Genomic DNA, 25,057 nt, shown 5'->3' with positions numbered 1-25,057 from the left:
CCTGCGCCGCAGTGAGAACCTCCATTTAACCAGAGAAGGTCCCTCACAGAACAGTTCAGCCCGTCGCTGCGTAAGACAGAAGCTTTTATTTTTATTCATCCAAATGGGGAAAATGCAACATATCGGGGCATTACAGACAAACTGCAGCAGCCAGACGAGAGGGTCAGTCTGTGGCAGAGTCCAGCGATCAGCGGGAAGGCGCCCCAGCGTGGGCGCTGCCTGTGGGAGTCGGGGTGGCAGAGAATCCCTTTGGGTGAAGGCCAGGCATCTCTGGGCGAGGCACTGGTGACAGTCCACACATGCAGGCTGCTGCTTCCACCACGCCGAAGGTTTAAAGTTCTGAGTCCTACATGTATCCTTGCCCCGAGGGGAGGAACAGTCCATGGTGGTCACGGTTGCCAATGTTTTTAACATAATACACAACAAAGTTATTGCGAAGGACTTTGCACTGCAAATTGTACTATTTACATTTGCGTACTCAGAAAACACAGTAAGTAGATACAGACAGATATTTTAAATAGGTTTCTAAAAACTACCTTGGCCATCACCAGACCAGAGACAGAGTAAGCTACAGCCAGGAGTCCAGTGTCGTGTGTGTAACCGCGCGGTAGGGACCTACGCTCGGTCTCCTCCGGGCCACCTTACTCATCGAACAGCCCGGGTTTCAAGTCTAGACTAGCGGCCTCCTCCCCAGACAAAGCGTTTTGCTTGAGGTGGGTGAGGAGCAAGTCCTACAGGCCCCTCCCCGGGAACACCGTTCAGCACGGGGAGGGCACGCGGGCCTGAACACTGGCCTCGGGCCAGCCCTCCCCGCCAAGAGCGCCCTCGGACCCGGGGCCGTCAGCCTCACCGTCCCGGAAGTGCCCTTGCCCGGATTGGGGCTGCCTCCTGAAGATGTAGCTGGGCCCCAACTGGCCACTTAAAGAGACCAAGGGTGTAGGCCACCAGATGGGGCCCTGGTAGAAGGCCTGAGTCGAAAGAGACTGGGGGGGAAACAGGATGAACACTGCTGGGGGCCGAAGTCTTCCCCCAGGAAGGTGGCCCCCGACCCACAGGAGACGGGGTAGAGACTTTCCACCCCGGCCAAGCATTCGTTTCGCCGCCTCAAGGCCCTGACAAGGAAGTCCGTCTGGAGGTTGGAGACGGCTCACAAGACAGCCAGAGCCACCCCCAATCAGAGGTTAAGGCCCCTGCATAGAGGCCATGAGGATGCCTGCAGTTGGGTTCCCCGGCTGAGTTTCTGAAATGGTGGCTAAGCCACCTCCCACGTAGCCATGGCAGGGCCCGCCGCTGAGAAATGGCCCCGATTAAGTGAGGGAACCAGCGGTGCTCAGTGTCCCCAGTACAAAGGGGCACAGCGTGAACCCCTCCTGACCGTGTAAAGCTGGTACGTGAGCTGCCATCATGGTTGGCGTAAGAGATGTGTTTAATGGCATGTCAGGTGACAAGAAATTCTGGGAACCTAAATTCCCAATCACACCTCATGTATGGGCCGTCACCACAACCCCTCAGGGGTCAGGGCCACAGGATGGAAGAGTCGATGAGATGATCTACTCAAGAGTGACAGACACGTCAAGAAAAGAAGCATAGTTGGATCAACGTGTCCTGCTACTGACCCACCAAAGCGCCTGGAGCCCGCGGTGTGGTTTGTGAGCAGTGCACAGCCCGAGAGTGGAGAGCGCAAGCCGCCCGGAAGAGGGAGAAAGATGCTGGACACCCAGAGGGCGGCTGTCTTAAGCTACACGTGGAGACGGGGCTTCTTCCAGTCGTCTTCACTGTCTAAAACTCCCAGCCCTCGCCTTAATTCACTTCCGTGAACAACTGAGGGACTTTCTGACCGTCATCCATTTCCATAAGCAGAAAAGTGAGACGGATGGCATCGAGCTTACGGCCAAGGGCCACGGCAGAGGCCTCAGGCTTCAGAGGTGACTGTGGTGCCTGACAAGAGCCTCCATGGGAGACCAGGCTCACCCTCTGCCCTTCCTCCCGTGAGCCCAGAGACGCCTCTGGAAAAGACGAGGCGCGCTCCTTCCTAGAACCAAGAAGTTGCCCACCTACTGTAAGATCCCGAGCGCCCCCTCCACGCCCCCAAAAGACGAGACGAGGCAGCGGAATACAAGAGGCACGTCCCCAACCACAGTGGCCAAGCAGCACAGCTCCACAGGTGGCTCCTCCTGCCGCACCCTCACCGGACTCTCGGCGATGGCAGCGTAACTTCGCTCAGGGCAGGCAGTGTCCAGTCCCCCAACTTGTCGGCAATGTCCTACCCAGGCACCCCCCACCCTCCCCGAGTCCGCCTCCTGACTCCGTCCCCAGAGGACCAGAGTGCGCAGGCCCCGTAGGAGCTGGTTCACTGGACAGTGCTGCCAGTGCCGCGCTGGGCGAGCCCTGCGTGGAGCTGTCACCTCCCCGGCTGAGGGGCCCGGGGCGAGAGCCTTCCCCTTCTGAGCTGTGTGTGATCCTCACCTGCGCCCACAGGCTTGGTGGGGGTTCAATAAAATGGTGCCTGTGCCGGATCTCTAGTCCCTGTTGGTCCTTTCATGGCAGCTCCTGTCACCGCGCATGAAGCACACGCCCCTCCCAATTCCCATTCACGTCAAAGGACAATGCTGGCAGCCAGAGGTGGCGCCTTCCTGACGCTCCGTGACGAGTACTGCTCCCTTCTCCTACCCAGAAACCTCCTCGAGGGAAAGATCTTTGAGAGTAGGAAACACTATATACATCTGTGGCTGTTGCCTGCCACCCCGACTACACTGAGCACCTTGGGGCAGGCACCGTGTCTGATTCAGCTCAGCGTCCCCTGCACCCAGCGGAAGGCCTGGCCCAGAGCCGTTGGTGCGGCTGAGCTGCATCTGCTTCAACCTGCAGCACATGCACCTTGCCACGACGGTGCGTGGGGTCCCTGAGGGTACAGACCATCGATCGCTCTGCTCGTCTGAAGGCCTGCCCCGTGTGCTGGCCGCAGACAGACAGGAAGCCTTCCTGCCACGTGACTCAGTTCCGAAGCGCGGATGGGCTTCCCCCTCGTATTTTTTACCCTCACACACCCAGGACCCAAGCCAAAGGTAGATTTCAGGCAGAACGTTTCGTCTTTCTTGCTCTTTTAAATGGTCTTCAGGGCAGCAAGAGAGAAGAGGCCTGAAGGTGGGAGATGTCCTCAAATTCTGCATGTCAGAAAGGTGCGGCCCTCCTGGACCCACCAGAGCCATTGGCCAGAAGAACCTTGTCTCTCTGGGCCTCTCTGTCCCATCGAACACCAACAGTAACCAAACCCTCCCCCAGAAAGTCCAGACTAAACTGAAAGATTCCATTGGTGAGCACACACCTGGTCTTCCACAACCTTCCACTGGCTCCCCTGAGGACAAGCGCAGGCCCGGGCTCTACCTGCCGTCTCCCAGAGCTCCTCCCTCCGAGGCGCGCCGGGTCCACCTCAGCCCTTCTCTCTGCTGGGCCCGTCGCCTTGGACCTCCCTGAGCCCTGTGCTGTTGTCTCTCTTCAGCCACCCGCTCTCCCGTCAGCTCCCACCTCTCAAAACCCAAGGCCCTCAGGCCCACTCGCCCTCTGCCCTCAGTGCCCCCCACAGCTGTGCAGGAAGCTTTGAGGGGAGAAGGACGGAAGCCAAAGGGTGCGTGATCGCTGCAGTCTGAGGCAGGGGTGGGCAAGAGTTGCCCGAGCACCCGTTTCTGTTAGCACTGGCTGGGCCCTGGCCATGGTCATCCGCTCACATGCCAGCTGCTCGCCTACCACCATGGCAGAGCTGCGTAACTGTGACAGCGACTGGTCCACAAGGCCTGAAAGGTTACTCTGTGGCCCTTTACAGAAAAAGTTTGCTGACACCATGTCTAAGGCAATGTTCCCATACAGTTCCACATTGTGACATGCAAAAAAGGTGGCATCCCTTGTGGCCCAGTGGGGTAAACAGACAAGGCCACTTATAGTTAGAGACACCTGGCCTGGGGTTCTGGTTACCCCCAGAGGCTGACAGGATCGGTGAGTGTCTCAGTGCACCTGTGTGTGACCTTTCATGCCTCCAACCTAAAGACAAAAAAACCACAGCAGCCTCTTTAGCCCTAGTCCCAACGAAGCTACAGAACTGCGGACGTGCAGAAACCCACCCTGAATTCTCCTTGGGTGACCCGCCCAGCCCATCAGGCCAGGATGAACCCAAGGTGGCAGGACTCACACACACACAACCGAGGCTCAAAGCAAATCGTCTTGCAATCATGCAAGCTCACATTCCTTTCCCTCAAAGTGCTCTGTGAAGCAAATCTACACCTTCCCCCTGGATCAACGGTCTACAGATGTTGAATCAAATGAGCTCCAGCCCTTGTCCAGGTAAAACACCAAAAAATCTCTTTTTTGAAAAACAGGAGGCCTCTGTATGAACAAACACCTAGTACCTGTCACTCCCTTTGGCGAGCCCAGCAGAGCAGAAACTCGGGGGCAAGGGTTAGATGCTGACCAGCCACCCCGTACACCTGTTCCCAAAAGAAACGCTTCCCACAGAGCCTAAGAAAGGGGCTCCAGCCCCCCGCCTAAGAGAGTTGGACCCGCCAGACCTCCGTTTCCCAACCCCATGGAGACGGTCCTCACTACATCACGGCTCCTCTCCCCATCCCCCTTCTGCCCTGTCAGCGACTTCTCTTCCTCCCGGCCTTCTCCATCTTGGTCTCAGGCACCACCATCCTCTCTGTCACCAACTCAGCGCGGCACGAGAAATTCTTGGGCAGGCCCCTCCTCTCCTGGCCGTGGTTCCTTGGGCCCCGGCTGGGTGCAGTCAAGCCCGCCCTCCTCCTCGGTCCAGGAGAGAAGCCCGGCCTATGATGCTCTTCCTGCCTCCGTCCCTGCTGCCATTCGCAGTCAGCCTCTCTCGTCCCTCATCTGCTTCCTGCCTCGAATCCTCCCTTCAGAATTCTCTTCATTTCAGAAGATGGCCACCACTGGAAAACACAGACCCCAGGGCCCCTCATGGAGTGGTCCGGCCCCGTTCACAGGGACCTTCGTGCTGCCCTTTCTGTGCACACCGTGCTCCCTGCTGGACCCTCTCCACTTTGCAGGGCACGCTCCTAGGAGCCCCGCGGAGATGCCGCGAACCCTGCGCCACTGGGATCGGAGCCCTCCGACCCTCGTAGGTTCCTCCGCGCTGGGCACGGCTCTGCCCCCGTACCAGTCTCCTACAGGCCTGGCTCCCGGGTGGCGTGGGACACCTGCCAGAGTTTCTCCCAGCCACAAAATGGCTGTGGGTCTGTCTAAGCCTTGAGCGCCCTCCCCCCATCCGGTGCGCTCCATCTGGGTCAGCGGTTTCACCTTTCTACTCAGTTGTCTAAGCTGAAAATCTTGACATTTTCTCTAACTGTTCCTGCTCCCCCAGCACCGAGCTTGGTAGACAGTAGCTGACAGTGAATGTTTCCCAATAAATCCATGTGCCCAGGAGGGGAGCAGTGATCTTGGTAGGGTCACCAGTCACATCCCATGGAAGGACATTCACTGCACCAGCCAAACGACTGGCTTCTTGCTTAAACACTGCAGTGACGTGGAGCGCACTGCTCGCCACCGCCACCCCCAGCCCCACGGCAGCCCACTCTACCATCCTGGGAGACGACGTTTCAGCTTGAATGGCCCAATGGCCTGCTCCTAACTGTTCTTACCCTTCCAGAGCCACATAAAACAAGTAAATTTAACCCTTAAGACAGCTGATGAAAGGGTCCACATTCCCCCCAGGCCCCCCGCCGCCCTTCACCAGCCTCAGTTGAGCTCATTACGAAGTGCTCTCGGCTTTCCTGAGTTCCTCGGTGCCACCGTGCAGAGGCGTTTCACCTCCCGGATGACGTCCACTGTATTTCCCTCCATGAAGCCTCCACAGGCATGAAGGATGCTGGGAAGCTGAACAACTTCTGAGACTATCCACATGATAGAAGGGTCCAACGAGAAACCAGCATCACAGTGCCTGAGAAAACGTGTCACTGTGAGGGTGACCGCTTCGGTTAGAGCGCACGATGAAAGGCCAGCCAAGAGCAGACGACGGCCAACAGCCAACACTCGGAAGCTGCGGAACACGGTGCACGCTTCCCACTGCCCGCAGCACGTCCCCTCCCGACGCCGTCCAGCCCTGGTCTCCCCAGTGGCAGTTACTGGTTTGCGCCTTATCACATGGTTCGGTTACAGTGCAGAAAGGCAGTCTGTGGAAACTGTGGGACTGGCACACACACACAAAACACAAGAAACGGGCCGCTTGGCCCAGGCTGACCAGGAGTTCTTCCAAAAGAATCAGAGAGAATGAGCCTCATGTCTAGAGGAGAGGTGTGTTGGTTTTTACTGGTTTTGTTTCAGACCAAGGAAGGTCAGTGGAACACATCATAGCGAGGAAACCTGGCAAAGGCTTTGGGAAGCAGAAGAGGCATCGGTCTAGACCGGTGATACAAACCACAGCATTAAGCGCAGCACCAGGAGAATGGGTGGCCCGGCCACTCACTAGCTGTATAATTTGGGGAAGTTATTCTGTCTAAGCCTCCATTTCCTCACATCTAAAAGGAGAAAATTTCTAGATTTCACATTTGTGGTAGAGTTCAAATCTCATCACTAAGAAAGGGCTTCTGTTAACTAAAAACAGTAGAAGACATGTTATTTCTTCCATGTGGTTAAAAACTCACTAATTAGGAGCCACAGCATTTGCCACAAACAAGCCGGGTGGTTTGGAACGGTTTCTGGGCCTCATCCCTGTCTGTGTGGTGGGAGTAACAATGTCTACTGCTCCTCCTGCAGACTGGACGGCTCGAGCCGGCAACAGCACAGTGCCTGGCAGAGGGCTGTGCTGAGGGTCACCTTCGACAATGCCAGGCGCTCAGTCTCCCTCACACACAGGCCACAGGTCTAGATCTCGCACAACGTGAGTTCAAAAGACGGTTTCCTCGTCTTGTTCCCCTCCAGGACTTTGGCAGGTGGCTCAGATAACAAGGCCAGTTGCCAAAGAAGATGACGACCTGGGGTGAGGGAGGACTGTCCTTCCCCACAGAGGATGCCACATCCACTCCCACAGCTCCCAACCCCTCAGCGGTGGCATGCATTAGCGAAGGAGCTGGGGAACGGTGTGCAGCAGGAGGGCGTCAGGCAGCTCAGCACAGCGACCTAAAGCCACCAAGCACGGCCAACCTACAGCGAGGCCACCTAACCCCCAGCTGAGCCTCCCCGAAGCCCAGTCGAGGGGAAAGTCCTGGCAATCGCAACAGGCCACTGCCGTCCGTCCTCCCTCACCTCCACTAGTGCTGGCCTGGGGACAGCGTCCGTCCGTGTGCACCCCTCCACGCCCCTCTCCCTTTCACCCAATGAGACAAAGCCTCACCAGCCTGCCTTCAGAGTCTAGCTCAAATCTTTTACGACATCCCCATCACCAACCCCAGGTCAGACGAGTACACTCAGAAAGCATTAGCTAAATGAAAACATACCTCAATTTCTCTCACTGATCTTCAAACAAAAAAAACAAGTGTCAAATACAAACGCTTCCTCTGTTTATACAACCACACCTTAGTCTTCCAGTCTATCTTGCTAGTTTGTTAAACAATCTTTTTCAATTGGTCTGAAAGAAAATAGCCCTATTTTAGGCCAGTATATTTAGGCCAGTACCTTCCTGAGAAGGACCAAGTAATTAAGATACGGGTCTGAAATGACCTTAAGACAGAGAGCCCAGATTACAGCACAGGAATCCAGGCCCCGTTTGTAAGCCTGCAGGGCCCCTGGCTGCTTGTTCAGACCCTTACGGCTTCGTGTCTCATCCCTCTGCCAGCACACGTCCTTCCTGTCACCGAGGTGCCCCTCGCCTTCAGTTCTAGACTTTTATTCCATAACGTGGTATAGTGGAAAGAGGCTTTGGCACTAAACCGAGCTGGGTTTCATTCTTGACTCCAGCACTTAACTCTGAGCCTCATTTTTCTCTTTTGTAAAATAGGGATAATATCACCTACAGGAGGTTGTTTGCGAATTAATAGGGCTGTCCAAGTGCCTGGCACACACAAGATGTCAATTTTAGCATCTTTCTTTCCTTTCCTCCATTCCTGCTTCTTCCATCTACTGCTGCGCACAGCCCAAAATGACAAACTGAAGGCCACTGTCAATTACCTGAGACATTTAGCTGACATTTGAATGCAGAGACATTTATCCAAACTGTATAAAAGGATCAAGGCAGGAGAAACTGAAACAGAGAGACACTGGGTTCCTAGGCAGTGCTGAGAGAATGACCTCTCAGCAGCCAGGCTAATCCCGTTACCTCCTGCAGGCCTTAAGTGGCAAAAAAGATGACTCAGGACCACACATCTCCAGCTAGGATATGCTAATTGGACTTGCTCAAGCTGTCTGGGCTGATGGTGGCAATCTCCACATTACCCACTAGCAGACGCAGCAGTTTGTTTGTAGAAATGGCAAAGTTCTGCCAAGAAAAACCAAGTCCTTCCTGAGAAGGACCAAGTAACTAAGACACTAACAACTGACTGGTCGAGGTAAAAAAGGGCCCGCCCTCAACCGGTGCTCAGTGAGGCAATGATTCCACCCAACAGCCACAGCTGATGGAGTAACTTGTGCCAGGTCATTAGTTATACAAATGATTCTTAGGTTTAAGAAAAGCCTCTTAGGCTTCTCAAGTCCACACAGACACATGCTGGCCAGAAATGGACAGGAAGATGTATAACTGTTATTCAAGCCAACAGCGTCAATTTCACCATCTACTCAGTTTTCCTTTTGCTGAAAGCAACTTGCCATGTCTAGATAAATGGACAGACGGACAGAGGAATGGATGGACAGAAAGATTTTTTCTAAAATTAACAGGCAGAGGGAGGCCTTGTATGATGAGTGCAGACTCCCAACCCCGAGTGCTGAAGCAGGCGGGCAGACAGGAGCCACAGGAACGCTGTTCAGAGAAGCATCCACGTCAACAGCTTTCTGAGCATGCCCCAGTCTCCTCCTCTCTGCAGTTTATAACACCTTCCTTTCTACCTGCCAAACACTGGTGAGCTCTGAATGTTGGGTTCCGGCACTAGCCGTAATCAAACACACACTTTTTTCTTATTAACACACTGGGAGGAAACTTGGAATCGGCAGGTGGATATTCTAAGCTCAGCTGTTCTGAAGTTCTAAGCATACTTAAACTCCAAAGAAAGTATTTATGAAGCTCTGGCAGCAGACTGGCCAGTGATTTCACCACCACAGCAGAAGAGTGAGCATTTTCCTTCAGCATGAATCTGCAGTGACCTCCCCACTCTAGTCTTCACCAAGTGTGTGCTTTGTGTTGCCTGTCTAATCCCCAGATGCTAGGACAGGCCTCTCCCAAAGCCTGGGAGCACCCCGAACCTGTCAGCACTAAGGAAGCACTGCAGCTGCCCCATGAGCAGGCCACACGTCTGCTTCCCAACGACCTGCCGGCACAGCCTGGTCTCCTCTCGTACTCTGTCACCTCAGCCAACCAGGGTGAGCACAGTCAACAGTACTTACTATGTGCTAGGTACTATTCAAAGCACATGACCGTGTTAACTCATCTAATTCCCAAGCCCCATGGGAATTTGCTGGAGGGGGAGAAATTCTTTGGCCCAGATTCCCACATGGTTTTTATTCCCTATTTCTAGCCATGCTGCAAGGCTTTACATAACTGAATTTGCATTATGGTGCTATTTTTAAAAATCTCCAAAGATCACCACTTCAAGCATCAATGGAAGCTGTTAGTTATCACCTAACATGATAATTCTATTCTTACAACTAACTCAACTTGAATTCCTGACTCAAAACTGTCTTTCTGGAAGACGCTATTGGGAAAGGAAGGGACTCATGTAAGAAGTATGAGCTGTATGCTCTGTAAGTAACTGCTAGAGAGAAACACATCAATATTGGAACTCACCTCAGCGGGAGACAGTTTCTTGGTCTGTGGCTGCTATTCACGTACTGCTCGTCTCCCTTCCAGGCCTCCTGGTAACACTGGGAAATCTATGGTCACTGGTGGCATGGCATCAGACCGTTTACAGGGTGTGAGTGTGAATAAAACACTTTCTTATTCTGATGACTTCAGACAGACTCCCCTGCATCCCCACCAAGTGGGCACAGGCTTAGGCTCACTGGGGAGACTGTTCACAGAGCACGTGGTGTTCGGCTTTAACCACTCTTAATGTCCCTGGGTTAGGGGATTCCAGACCACCAGAAATCTAACTGCTGGCGGGGGGAACCTCTTAGTTCATTCCCCTAAGTACTAGAAACTCACCTCTACTGCAGTTATTAATGAGAGCTAAGAAACGGGGATGTTATGATGAATGACTGATTATAAGAGTAAAATTCCCTTCATTTGTCATTAAAAAAAAAAGTGGTCGGTATTTAAATTAACCAGTTTATTCTTTTCTACACTACAAAAATGGCTTTAAAAGGACTGGAGTGTTCGTTCTTCGTTTCATTTGGTTCACTGACTTGGACAGAAGACCATGAACATAAACCGGAGTTGGTTTCAGGCTGTCAAAACTGCCAGGGAAATACTTAAAATGAGTGAATTTCCAACTAATGCCCATTTCAGCAATGTCAGAAGGTCCGTATTATTAAATAATTCATGAATAAATTTTAAATAAGTTAATTATATTTTGACACTGCTAACATATTATTTGTCTCCAACCTAGGATATTTATAATAGGCCCAATTCAACCCACGAGATCACTCTCAGACTTAAAGTGCTCCCACTGGGTAGCGTCTCTGCTTTGCTAATACCCAGGGGAGGGCCCGGCACATAACAGGCACTCAGCTGTTTGGAATGTACTTGGTACTAGTTAGCTAGACCTCATACAACCTTTATAGATGCCAAAGCCACATTGAACACACATACAGATTCTGTATGGGAAAGAAAGTTGTTCCAGCAACTTTCAAAGTTAGTAATAAAAAGAAAACTGCTACTTAGAGACAAATATAAAACATAAAACTCATTTTAATCTATATATATAAAATACAGCCTTAGCACAGACCAGCTAACACATGTGAAGTGCATATATGGGACACACTAAATGCAGCAAAGCCTTATTAAAATATTTGGCCTAACCCTTGCATCTTTGAAATGAACATCATGATGGTGGCAAATAAATCATCCAGCTACCCAACCTAGGAAAGACAGATGAGTTGCCTTAAGTCTATTTGGTCTCTGTGCAGACTAGGTATTCACCATTCTGAGTCTTGCCAAAGTTGGTTCTGCGAATAGTTAGCTTAACTCAATTATGTATTTTACCATAGTTACCTTAATATTTTGGTTTTTCATTTTCTATTGCTTTTTTTTTTTTTTATGGCTTCTTACTGCTGTTGTATTGGGGCATACAACACAGATCAGAGATTTTCATTTCTCAGAGAAGTTTCTCTCCTTGAGAAATTGGCACTTCGATCCTCAGCCTGTGTAACAGCTACACGTAAATGGATCCCACCAGCACTGTCACCACACTCACTGCTTAAGAAATTCTAGCGCTTTGGCCACAACAGTGCCCTGACATTAAACTTTCTTAGGTGAACGCTTTCCACCACCGAATTCTTTTATTTAAACAGGTACATGTGTATAATTCACATATATGTTATATCATAAGTTTCAACACACGCACACACACACACACACACACTCTCTCTCTCTCTCTCTCTCTCTCTCTCTCTCTCTCAGCTCAGCAAAGTGAAATGTCTCTCTTGAATAGTAATCACAAGGGTATTAAAGCAAATGCTGAAAATATTTTACATTTAGATCATAAAAATTTTTAAGGTAATGTGATGACATAAGACCTAAGAGATCAAATACATCATATATGATTGTCATATATGCATGCTGTGTTCATTGATTTTTAATTACTTTTCTCTTTAATCAGAAAATAAAAGAGCTTACCTTTGTATACTGAGACCACAGCTTACAGTCACTATATCTCAGCCTATTTTATACAAGTGATATGGCTACGAAGGTCCGAGGAGAACGAGAATAAAGTGAGATAAACGTGCTGAAAACTGCTTAAAAGTATTAACCTGAAATACACAGAGGGTCCAACACCAGTTTTAAAAATACATTAACGAGGTATTCCCAGCTCTTCAATTAATAACGGTGACTGACTCATGATTTTCAAACATTCACCCAAATTTTTAAAAAAGAAGAAAAGGCTAATACCAGCAAAATCTACCAGTGTTTTATCCCCCAGGTTAACAATCTGAGCAACTACAAGTGACTTCAGGACCCCTCACTTCACCGCACCGCGCACTGCATCTAGTCGGCATGAGGTATGTTGGGAATCTACTGGACCAATGGCCTTGCACGAGAGACGGGGTGCTCCTGAAACCTGAAGAAACAGGCTGCAGGCCACATCCCTGGCTGGGTGCCAGCTCCCATGCAAAGAATATGGCTTCAAGGAGGACCCCTATCTCTGAGAAATTATAATAGCGCTAACTGACGCAGTCAGGAATGCAACTATTCAATTTGTGTGCTAAAAAAGTTTAAAAACTGTCAGAAGATAGCATAACTCACACACTAATTCTAAGTTCTACATTGGTCTGTAAACTCCCTGACAAGAGACTACGTTGGGAAGGGTTAAGTACAGATATTGCTAGGTTTCCAAAGGAAATGTTTTAAAACAGACACCGTGGCTTTGAGTAAAGTATTGCTCTTCTTTAAAATGTTCAGTCATTGCTTTCCAAAAGAAGGTGTCAGAGTGGTGTATTTGAAAGCTGGAAAGCCTCAGGGGGTCACAATGCTCTTAAGACCAAGACATAGAAATTGCCATTTCAAGCCAGACAACCTGATGGTTCTAGAAGTCAGAGAAGAAATCTTGAGGGCCCAAGTGAATAATAAATGGTGCGACGCTCAGAGGCTGGCAATAGGGGCTGTCAATGAAAAAACCACCTACAGTGGGGAAAAGAGCAGAGAAGCAAAACTTTATGTTAATTTCACAGAATTTGGTGAAGCCAAGAGCTTCATTTATATTTCTCTGCTCTTTCAGCTGTAAGTGGAATTTTCATTACAAAATGGAGGGGTGGGAAGGGCGGGTGGGGGGGCACTTAATTCATTACAAAATTTAAACAGTTGAACTTGCATGGTTACCACTTCTAACAAAGGACTGACAGCTCAATTATTTTAAGTAAAGCAGAGAAATGTAAAAGTTTGCAGCAACTGGGCAGGTTTACAACATGGTTAGTAACTTCCAACAAACAACAAAATTAAAAAAAAAAAAAAAAGGACTTGGTAGAAACCATTTGAAATGACTGCCATCATGTTGGAAAACAGCACAGCTCCCTTTTTCGCCATTAGGAGGGGTTGAGCTATGACGCTGAGTCAGCTACTTTAAAAGAATTTTCTAAAGAGAAATCTCCAGAGAGATTCCAACTTGGAATGCAAATTTGACGATCAATTTCAAATACAATACAGCTGCAGCTGCCAATTAGTAGTATTCCAAAAACAAAGAGGACTGTTGTAAATATTTAATTAATAAAAACTGGACACTATCAGCCATGCTTTTTCTTCTCAGTGATGGCTCTGTTTCATCCATAGGTCAGCAGAACGAATCAATGAAACATGAAAACTCCCAGCTGAAATGGGGCCTCGTTTGTGTCTAGCCATTAATGCACAGGATGAGAATGATAAGTTCACAGCTATTTCTAGCAAATGATGAGGTTTTATTAAAGTTATCACCCACCACTTATAAAGACAAAAGGTCAGGGGGCACAAGTAACAAACCAACCATTGTGTAATAAATGCACATCTGAGAAGTGACACTAACATTTGTTCCAAATTGCCTATTTCATTCTCATTTAGTGGTCCCAAAGAAATCTGCTACATAAATTTGCCATACTTTGTGAAGCCCACTCACTGACGATGGGCAATGCTCAGCTCTGAAAACAGAATTTAAGAGGGAAGAAGAAAGTTAATTCATGCTGAAAACAAGACATTTTAAAAATACAGTAACTTGGGAGTATCAACGGGACCACGCTGTCGCTTTCGTGGGGGTGAGCACCTTAATAAAACCATTACCTTCTAGTAACATCATAGGCTTTCCGCACGAGGTGAGAGCGCAGGTGGAAGACTCAGGTGTGCGCCCTTTACAGAACAGCACAATGTTACCGACCCATCACTGTTCACCAGCTTACTCAGGTGTCTTAAAAATAAATGCTGACCCATGGCTGAAACCTGTCACTTTTCACAGCAGCACTCAACAAGAACTGGGACAATCGAAGAGCAAGTTTTTATGGGGACCCTGTTGCTGCTTTAGATTCTGATATAGTTGAAGAGGAAAAAAAGACCCTTCAATGAATCCCAGAAAAATTACTAATCTTCTATCTGCATGAAAAAAGCCAGGGAGTGAACATAGTATCTTACAGAGTGAAGAAGGCCACAAGAACAAGAGAGGGTGATTGATTAATTTATTATTTTTGAAAACTTGGAAATTCGGAAACTAAAATAATCACATTCCTCCTTTCCCATCTCTGGGTAGTGTCATCATTTTAATAAGCGATGCTCGGACAACAGAATATACCTTGATCGTGGGGAGGCCCTCGTACAGCAGGAGCACAAAGGGCTTACAGAGTAGACTGGCTCAGACTAACAACCGCCTTTGCTTGCTTTTAGCACTTGGCTTACAAATGAATGGGTTTCTAGGGCAAAATTATCATTAGTTTTCAATTCCTTGTAATTTGATACCAAAACATATCAAAAATAATAAGCTAAAACAATATTCAAACCCATATTTTATTGGCTTTAATTACACACTTCAATATTTACAAAGTTAAAGTTTAAATGAAAAGTCTCTATTGTATTAAAAAAAAAAATAACTACAGCCCGAGTTAAAGTGCCCTGGGGCAAACACATGTCAATCAGCTAAGAATCGGTGGCTGCGTCAGGAACCAGGCAGTACTCTGTTACAACAAAGCAGTTTATTTGTGATCAGTGTTTGAGACTCTATACATCCTTCACAAATTTAATTTTACATAATCTGATACTCCTCTTAAACTTTGAACTGCTAGACTTATTTTCCCTACAACAGAAGGGCTGGTATAAGTTATTTTCCAGAAATGAGGTACCGTTTCACAGAACTAGTTTCTTTTTTGTTTGTTTTCAAGTTTTAGAGAACTAAATTTGCATTTTTTAAAATCAAAAAGTAGGAAAGATGTTCTTTACAAATAATTTTGATCAAGTATGTGTTCAAAGAAAGCAGGATAAAAAGGCTTTTTCTCTAACATTCTGTATTGTACTGTATTGTTGTTCAATAGGAATTAGCTTCTGTCATTTGCTAAAAGAATGAGTAGTGGGGAACAGGATATGTTGGGAATTTCATAACGGGTAACAGAACCATTCTCTTGGGTAAACCTACAGAGAAAAGAAACGGAGAGGACTCCAAATAAGTTTGATAATCCAATAAAAATTTCAGGTAAAAAAAAATCTTACAATAATTATCATTAACCTTTTCCAGATTAGTCAGTCAACATGTACCATTTTGGAAGAGGCCCACAAATCACTCACAGACCTCCAATTTAGAAATTGCTCTTAATATTTGATTTTTTTTTCCACTGAAAATTAAGATGGCTACATCACAAGAAAAATGATATTCAGAAAGCAATATCAAGTGAGCTGCCATGAATTCTAAAAGAGCAAAAGCCACGCTACTGATTCATATCCTACAGTGACTCTAGAAATCCACATTGGTTCTCAATTTGGCACATGACGTGTTACAGGAGAAACAGGGACTTTCAAGATCCAAAGCACATCTTTCTGTGCAGACCTCAGCTCCCCAGAAAGACAGCTCCAAGTGGAGCGGTGACCGGGCGCATATCTTGTAAATGGCTACTGCCAATATTGGCATGGCAAATCTGGAAAGATTAATTACTTCCTTAATTTTGTAATTAATGAGTTCTTGTGGCCTCACAGACTTCTGCATACTCAAGTAGGATTTGAAATCTGCTTCTATTTCTATTCTAATCTTTAACCTACGGAGAAATCACAAAGCAGCAACAGCAGGTATTCAAGAGCACCAGATGATCAGAGGGAAATTACCCCACATGCAACAGCTTTACGAAGGCCAAAAGACATATTTACCTTACAGCCAAAATAAAGCATCGTTTTAGTAGATTGGCATCACAGTAACATTTAAAAACCAAATCTTTTATGTGAAAAATGGGGGCACCAAATTTCACCAGCTTTGGAAGTCAGTTATATGGCACATGGAAGAGAGGGGCCTTCTGAAGTGGGGGCTCAGAGGCCGCAGGGTGAAAGTATGATGTTAGAGGAGAGGGCGGAACAAGAGCGAAAAATTAAAAAGACTGAGGGAAAAAGTGAATGTAGCTTAGAACCTAGGCAGAGAAGTGTTTTAAAGGGAAAAATAAAGCTCTAGCAAACCTGTACTGAAGAAAATGCGACTTACTATGCCTGAAAGAAAAACACTGAAGAAATGTAAGAACTACCCCGGAAGGCCAATGCTCTGGTGCTCGCATAGACATATTACGACTAATTTACTGAGTCAAATGGATTTGAACAAACTAAGCAGACCTAATTCACAGGAAGGATGAGGTGGTCAGGATATCCGGAAGTTGGCTGAATGGTAAAAGCCAAAGGCCGAATCAAAAGGAGCTAGCAAACTTGAATTTAGAGGACATTCTGGGTGAAAGCATACTCTTGCGTGAGTCCCCAGCTCCTAATCACCTCGTATCTGAGAACATGGGGAGACTGAGCAAACCCTGACCAAACCAGAGCGTGCCAGAGGAGACATTCGGGTAGAGGGTGCAACTCCAGGAAACTCACCCAAATATTGGACCCTATCTGCTTCTCCACATCCCTCCAGAATATAATAAGTTGTCTATCTTAACAGGGAAGGTGATCAAATTGTTCACTTTCTACTTATTTCTGCTGCTATACAATCAGAAGAAGCTTCAGTTTAGCAGTGTCTTAAGGACCCATGATTTTCATCCAAACAAAAATGGAAAAGCTGATGCATGAAGAGAAAAAGCATAATGAGAAGTCTTGCAGCTCAGGGGGAGGGCTGACGCCACAGCAGCAACGCACTCGGGCTTCCTCTCCGTGCACATGCAGGCCCAGCCCGGGGTCGCTCTGAATCACACGCACGCACACTCCCTCACGCACGCGCACACACTTGCTCTCTTCTCTCAAAGACAAACATCCTGCAGATGGCCGATTCTATAATATGTAGCACCTGAGTTAGGAGAAATGTCTACAAGAGCATATCACTGACTCCAAACCTATTGCCTCCATTGCCACATAAACCTCATTCAAAAGTTATCCAAAGGGCCACTGAGGTTCGCTTCTGCATCTGCTTTATTTTTTATTTTAGGAGGGAGAAGAGACACTCCATGGTTTTCTGACATGTGCTACAGACCTCCTCAGTGAGTGCTGAGGTAACACTGCCCCCGACCAGCTCTCTAGGGCCTGTTTACTCCACCTCTAGAGCAAAATTTATGGAAAAGAGTGACGGTTACAAATTTGAGGTGAGCATTTCCTATCTCTAACTTAAATCAGCCACAGTTCACACAGTTTCAAACCAGGAACTTAAAAGTAACTGCATAACTGGCAGGCAGCCAAGCTAGAAACTGCGTATGGCCCTTCAGTAGCCTTTGAATGGAGTATAAGTTGGCTGTAAGAAGAACTACTTAAAATACTTAATTTCAGTACGGTCAGAAACAGGCAATTAGAACAAGCAGTCCTTCAATCAGGCAAAGCGGAGAGAAGAGCAACTCCAACCAAACCAAGAACCACAAGGTTGTGGCGTTTTCAAAGGGAATTTAAGTTGGGTCACTAGAATGAATAGGTCTGAGAGCCTCCAATTCATATAAAGAAACCCTAGATACAAGCTGTGCTTGGGGTTGCTGTGACAGTCACTCATAGGGAAAGCGGTAAGACACTGTACGTACCATAGGCAGGGGCAGCCGTGCTGTAACCATATGGTGTCCCATAGCCTGGTGCAAAGAAGAAGAAAGCAATCAGTCCAGGTCGAAGGACAGCTGGCACTGGCCCAATTCACAAGTACCAGTGGACCTGGGACCCCAGGTCCCGAGGGATCTTACAATGCTGGTGAGCCTACCGATCCCTCCGGGTCTGCTTAGAGAGGAAGCTTTTCACCACAGCCGACAAGGGTCCCTGACCTTCCAGAACACACCGTCTCTCTCCCCCATTTCGCTGACCACGCGATGTTATAATAATCAACTCCCTGTCTGTATTCCCCTCGAGCATGCAGAGACCAACTCTTACACATCCATGATCACCTGAACTAGCAGAATGTCTGGCTTATAGTAGCTGCTTGCTAAATACAATTTGTTGAACAAAGGAATACTTAGAATCACTCAAATTACCAATTCCTCAAGGCTGGAAAACAGAACTTTCCAAGTCTCTTTTCAGAAAGCAGGGACAGAGCAGGCTGAAGCCTCGACTGTCACTCAAAAGGTCATTGTGGGCTCGAGGGCAGGGTCCCTATCTTGTTGATACCCGAATTCCTGGACTCAGAACAGGGCCTCTCAGTAAATACTGGTGAAATTGACATTAGCATCTGGTGCCTGTGAAAAAAGGCTCATATTGTCAAATAAATAAATAAATAAATAACAACAACAACAAAGAACAGAAGATTTTGAACCAGCTGGTCCTGGCACAAGTTTCTTATACGTCCTGAGACATATAACTTCTAAGTTGCCATTTTCTCATCTGTAAAACGGGAAACCTTCCAAACTACTTTGTAGTATTGTAGAGATTAGAAATACTATGTTAAGAGAAGCTACACTCTAAGTTTTCAGTAAAACAACTTTAAAAATATAAATACTAAATCACGTGGGTAAAACTGTAGGAAAAAAATGGTTTCTAAAAAAGAAGGGCACAAAAGCAACACAAGTCCTTCGCGCTGAACCCAAAACAAAGAAGCTTTTCCACACTGCAACCCTTTTGTTTCTCATCACTTCTCCTGCTCAGAATTTTTTTCCCCACCGCCTCTAACAGACCAACTACAACTCATCCTTTAGATCCGGGACCAAATATCACCTCCTCTGTGAAGTCTCCCAGACTTGCTGCTTACTCCTTTGTCCACCCATGTTACAGCTTGCATCGTATTACGTGATGTTTGCTCAAGTGTCCACTCTTACCCACCTGAGCCCAAGCATCCACCAGGGCAGATGCTCAGTCCTGGCCATCTCTGACCGCCCAGTTCTTGTTTGGGACAAAACACTCAAATGCATGCTGAACAAGTAAACTGGTTTAGGGACTAACTGAAACATTTCCTGAGAGATGAAAAATTATTACTTTTTAGTCTGTACTTAAGTCATATACAACTTAGTGTTGGTCTTATTCTGTCTTTGATGCTCAGTAGTATATTTCAAGAGGATACAATGTAGCTGAAATAAATGGTGGGAACTACGCAGTGGGAAAGTAGTAGCAGAGGCCAAAAAAGAAATTAATGTTTTAAAAAAAAATTGTACACCAAAACCAGGAAAAGGTAGCTGGTTGGCTAAGGCTCCAGTTTCAAGGGTTCTACCAAAACCTCCTTCGAAAGAAATGAAAATAAACTACTAAGTTGGATGCTGAACAGGATACTGGGGCTCTAATATTGACATCGCCTCTCACTAGCAAGGTGACTTTGAATTGTACCTGTTATTTAACCTCTCCGAACCTCACAGTCTTCTGCAGTGATTGAGCTGGCAGGGGGGAATGTAATTGAATAATATATGTAAAAATACTTAACTACAGTCCTTGCTGCATGGAACACACTCCACAAATGGCATATGACCGATTCATAATCTAAATCGACCTCCCCTGAATCTTCTCTAGGCTATAAAAAACATTCATGTTTTAAAGTTTCAGGAAATAGGCCTTTCACAAAGGCCAATGTGGTGACATAAGAGAGAAGCTATTACAGAGCAGATGAGGCTGGCAACAAGTGGACACGGATGATTCCCTTCGCAGTGATAGCCACTGGGCAGCGGCTGGTTCCTCTTGAGCAGGAGGTGAGCGTTCTCGGGCTAAGCAGCCACAGACAAAAACAGATGGACTCCCAACAGAACACGTCATCTAAGGCTACCTCATCTCAATAACTTGCCTATTATTAATAAGTGAAAGCTGCTCCCTATAAACAATGCATTAAATAAGGCAAAAAAAAAATTAAATTTTAGTAGAAACAATGAGGTGCACAGAAGAATGTCTTAATTTTGGATGCATAAACTGTATCAAACTATAACTAACCTTTCCCCTGTAGCACTCATATTTAAGTGTTCCCTGTTCCCTTAAATGGCACAATCAGCCAATCTAGTTCCTCTAGCTAAAAATCCTAGAGAATCCTTGAAATTCTTTTTAATTCTCCCTTTTTAATTCTCCATATTAAATCTATCCATTTTGCTTCCGAAAGACTCCAATCTGTTCAGGTGCTGTCACCCCATCTGATTCTCTACACCTACTGGAGACACCTCATTGTCTCTTGCCTGGGCTACTAGTTTACAAACCTTATCTCATCATGCTCACTTGTCCTTAAAATCTATTCATACTACAGAGTAATCTTGATGAATTCTGATCTTGTCACTTCTCTCCTTAGAATCCTTGTCACGTCTTTCCTTAGAATCCTTCACACTTCCCCATTACACTTATGATTCTAAGACCAAAATCCAAACCGTAGCCTCCCAGATGGGGACTGAGCATCCCACTTTAGCTCAAATCGCTCCTGATCCCTCCACCCCCAAAGCACTCCACTTCCTCATTGTCCCATTTTGGCCTTCTAATTCTTAAATGAGCCAAGTTCCCTACCACCAGCACCACAAGGTCTCTGCACATGCTCTTCCACCCCACTCTTCTCTGAGTTAACTCCTATTCAATCTTCAAAACTCAGTTCAAGTGTTTTCTCTTCGGAGAAGGCTTCAGGGACTCAACAGACTAGATCTGGTTCCTCTGCTACATCCTCTCACAGTATCGTGTCCTCCTTCATCGTCATCATCTTGGTTTATAATTGTGACTATCTGATTAGTATATCTCACCTTTAGACTATAAACTGCAATGAGAGCAAATTCCACGTCTGGTGAAAGAGCAAATGTCTTCTTTATAAGACACACCTTTGAGATATGCCCCTACTGAGATTGACTTTTAGAATTATAACTCTAAAGTCACACCATCCATACAACTTCCCAAATAGCCTATTCTAATTCTTAGGGGGAAAAAAAATCACAAACTAAGTGAACTTCTTAGGAGTGTTACATTAAAAAATAATGACTGGATAAGCTCAATCTTTTAAGACAATTTCATCTTGACCAACAACTATGAGCAGTTTACTTGACAAGTTAAAAGTTTCATACTTTTGACATTGCAGAGAACTTGATTTTAATGAGACAGCTATATATCCACTGCTAAAATGACATAAGGATTAGAACCGAAGGCAGAGAGGAGGCATCTTTTCCCATCTCCCTTAAGCCATGTGGGAAAATGAAAAGAATACAAATTTTCGAACTGCAAACGTCTACATTCAACTCTGCTCTGCTGTTGACTAGATGTCTCACGCTGGGCCTTATCTCCCTAAACTTCAGTTTCTTCATCTGGAAGATGGAAACAATTTCTACTTGAGGTAACACTGTGAAGGTTAGAAATAATTAAGTGAAATCATTCATATGAAAGTATCTGGCACATACTAGGCTCTGGGTAAATAAGTTCCCCCTTTTCTCTTTTTGTACCTTATTGGTCTTTGGTAGCTTCCAATCACTGAGTTACAGAAATGCTTCACCCCAATTAGTCTCTATCAGCTATTTTTCTATCTTGTTACACCCAACCTGTCTTCTCTATCCCCACTGGACACACCCTGCTCAGATGTCCAAACTCCTCAATCTGTGAAATATCTTTTAACTTCCTCATTGTCAAAATATGTCCCCTCAACCAAGTGCAATATTCCTTATCTGTTGCCTCCCTCCAGGAAGCCTCTAGTCACTCAGATTTCAGGAGAAAACCTATGACATTCTGTGGGTTCCTTTCTTTTCGGTTTCTGTGCTCACACATCTTACACCCATGTTACGTTTGCTGAGACCTTGTACAACCCTGGAAAGCAAAGGAGATGCTGTTTGTCATACTTTGGCCCGGACAAGGAGGCAGGCCTGCTGCACTGTACCTGGAGCTATGTAGCCAGGAGCAGCTGTGGCCCCAACAAAAGCTCCCCTAGTCAGGGCTCCTCTTCCTCGGCCCCGAACCGCCTGGACTGCTGCAGACACAGCGCTGTTCACGATGCCCTTGGCCTGTGAAAACAACACATTTTCATCACTGAGAAAAATAAGAACTGCCATTCTATCACTCTTTGTCACGTACAACCTTGGGCCTTCAGAGGAGACAATGAGTCGCTTACGCCTTAAACCTTCACTCTGTCATCTGTATAATGAAAATGACATGTACCTTACAGAGTTGCTCTAGGGAATATGCTGGGCACATAAAAGTATGCAAATAACTGCTTGTTTTCGTGTGAGGGTTACCCAAGATGAGTTCGCTTTCTACTTACAAATTTCAGTAGTCAAATTACATCTGAGGTCAATTTAGGCCTGACTAAAATAACTGTAGACACTGGATACCCAGTTTCAAAATCTATTGAATTCGCCACCCATGGACAAAAATACTGCAACAACAAACCACCTAGAATCAGCTGAGAACCTGAATAGGTTTTGTTTTGTTTTTTTTTTAAAAAAAAAAAAAAAGGACTAAGACAGGAAGACCAAAGATATGGATGCTCCTGCTCTAAGTTCCCGAGACCTCACGAAGGTGATGTGATTTCCTTGAGCCTATTTCTTCTCTGTATGTGTGAATCATTTAAAAAATTACCAACTCTAAAGTCCCTTCTTGCTCTAAAATGCCATGGACTCTGGTAAAGTCACATAATCTCTCTAGGACAGTCTCCCCAGTAATTGTAAAATGAGGATAAAGATACCTAATTCGCTTTCCTTACTTCAGAGTAGAAAGAGCAACTGAGAAAACATATATAAAACTTTGAAAAGCATCCTAGGTAAGTCAAGGAGTAACAATACACAGGGTCGCTAAAACATCCTTTTCCAAACGAAAATTTGCAGAAAAATCAAAGGCTATCTAGTTTTAAATACTCTACTTATTTTTTAACATAAAGATGCAGCAAAAACTCCAGTGAGAAACTCCTAACATTCCCTACTATAAGTGAGGCACGGGGAGGAGGAACAAAGCCTCAAGACTCATTGTATGACAAAGTCAACAGTGCCTCAGGCCGCTACAATCGAAGCACACACTCGTTTTTCTCACACTGAAACATCGCCATCCTTTGTTCCTCCTAGGTTATCCTCTACTGCTAGTATGACTGGGCAGAAGTCAGTTTCAAGGTTGAAGGTATCAAACACAGGGAACTGCCATTTTTCTTTTTTGCTGAAAAAAATCCAACCCACAAATCCAAAATAGACTGCTTCTTGGCTGTCAAGCACACTGAGCACAGGAGTTTTATAGCTTCTAGTATGGAAAATTTCTAAAAATGAGTGAACCTCAAGCAGTTTTTTTCTTTCTTTTTTTTTTTTTTTAACACAGCTTAGTCAAAAGTAGTCGGGAAGTAACAATCTGGTGGCAACAGTGACTTCACACAAATCGAGCTCATGTCTACTAGGACCCAACTTACCTAATAAGTCTCTGCATGTAGGCTTTTTAAACATAAAATTAACTGACCAAATAAAAGATGTAACCCACAGGAAAAATATACCAAAATAAACAAAGCAACAATTATCTTTCTAACTAATTTAGAACATATTCTAGAAGATTTTGGGAAAAGAAAATCTACTTATTCTCTCTACATGTCTTCCTCTGCAATCTAAACATTTCATTTTTATTTCATCTCAGTAAAAGTTAGTTTTATTTGTTTATATTTTCAATCCTAAAATTTAATTAGAGTTTATCGTAGTAAATACAGAAGTTTAAATGAAAACAAAGCGAATTTCTAAAATGGCTCTAATGTGCAACAATAGAATGTCCTGGTTTTCGAAAGGAGAAGAATCCAGTTTTAAAGGGAATCTCTACCATCAATTAACTACATTAGCAGTAATTAGCATTTCTTTGGGCCTTGTTTCCTAATCTATAAATTGAGATCGATTCTACCCTCCTATAATGGTCTTGGCATATATAAAAGAAACTTTATCATAGAATCTTAAATCATCCAAGTTTCCTTCTATTAGTCAAAATATTTTTAATTGATTTCTTTCTATCATATAATATATTCAGACTTAGTACACCAGAGTCTCCATGAGAGAGAGAATGTGTCTCATATTTATTTATGTATCTCTTTTTCCCTCACGATCATGCACATGGTATATGTACAGGAAATATTTCTGAATGCATAAATGAGCGGATGGAGGAATCTGTTACCCACAGCATGTAACTAGAAAACCACCTCTTCTAAACACCTTGCTACAACCCTTCCACAGCAGCAACATTCTCAGTGAACGGAAGCAACACGGGGTCTTGGTGCCGGCCCCGAGAGAAAACCCAAGAGAACACAAAATAAATAAAGTAAAAGTTCAAAACTGAAAAAGAAATGGAAAAGCCTCCACAGACTGATAAAAGCAAGCTCCAAGCACTCTTGACAGCTTCCCTAAACTGAACAAATGCTGACACCTCATTACAGGCTGATCCCTTAGCAGCCATCATCAAGAGTGACCTAACACTCCCAAACAATGCTAATAGTCTTTTTTTAATATATGATCTGTCTAGAATGGCCACAGAATAGGGAACCACTGACACATTTATATTATTCATGACCAAACCCCAAAAAAAGGTTGCTAAATCCAAGAAAAATAAATAATTTCAGAAAAAGCAAAAATGGCATAAAGACAGAAAAAGGAAACTTAATTCTGGTAATATTTTTCAACAGTATTACAGAAGTTTAATGCCTAACTCATACCTGAGGGATAATCTTCTTTTTCTTATTATTTGCTGCATTGGGTCCAGAAAACAGCTTCTCCAGGGCAGCTAACGCTGCGCTTGCCTTTGCCACTTTCTTATTTGGACCTGCACCTCTGAATTTCTGTCCATCTACTTCTACCTAAAATCAAGAACAACACTCCACAGTTATCTCATGCAATTCCTCTATGT

At 45.7% G+C, this 25,057-nt stretch overlaps 1 protein-coding gene across 11 annotated transcripts in view; it reads right to left on the bottom strand.

Annotated features, from left to right (window-relative positions):
- Positions 1-66: 66 nt before the first annotated feature.
- Positions 67-25,057, bottom strand: part of LOC107506660 (spermatid perinuclear RNA binding protein) — a 125,878-nt gene continuing 100,887 nt past the window's right edge. For 8 of the 11 annotated variants that reach the window (XM_036217817.1, XM_036217818.1, XM_036217815.1 and 5 more), the window contains 4 exons: positions 24,867-25,007; positions 22,083-22,206; positions 17,878-17,922; positions 14,369-15,325 (listed from right to left, as the gene is read on the bottom strand). In XM_036217817.1, coding sequence (XP_036073710.1) covers positions 15,249-15,325; positions 17,878-17,922; positions 22,083-22,206; positions 24,867-25,007 — 387 coding nt within the window. In that variant the 3' untranslated portion in view covers positions 14,369-15,248. Of the gene's footprint in view, positions 12,001-14,368; positions 15,326-17,877; positions 17,923-22,082; positions 22,207-24,866; positions 25,008-25,057 lie in introns of those variants that run through there. The other 3 variants (XR_004949987.1, XM_016137447.2, XM_016137446.2) reach the window with 3 other exon arrangements.

The sequence above is a fragment of the Rousettus aegyptiacus genome, unplaced genomic scaffold, assembly GCF_014176215.1.
Source record: "Rousettus aegyptiacus isolate mRouAeg1 unplaced genomic scaffold, mRouAeg1.p scaffold_m13_p_3, whole genome shotgun sequence".
Classification (NCBI taxonomy): Eukaryota; Metazoa; Chordata; class Mammalia; order Chiroptera; family Pteropodidae; genus Rousettus; species Rousettus aegyptiacus.
Note: the sequence above shows the minus strand (reverse complement) of the source record. Positions and strands in the feature narration are given on the sequence as shown.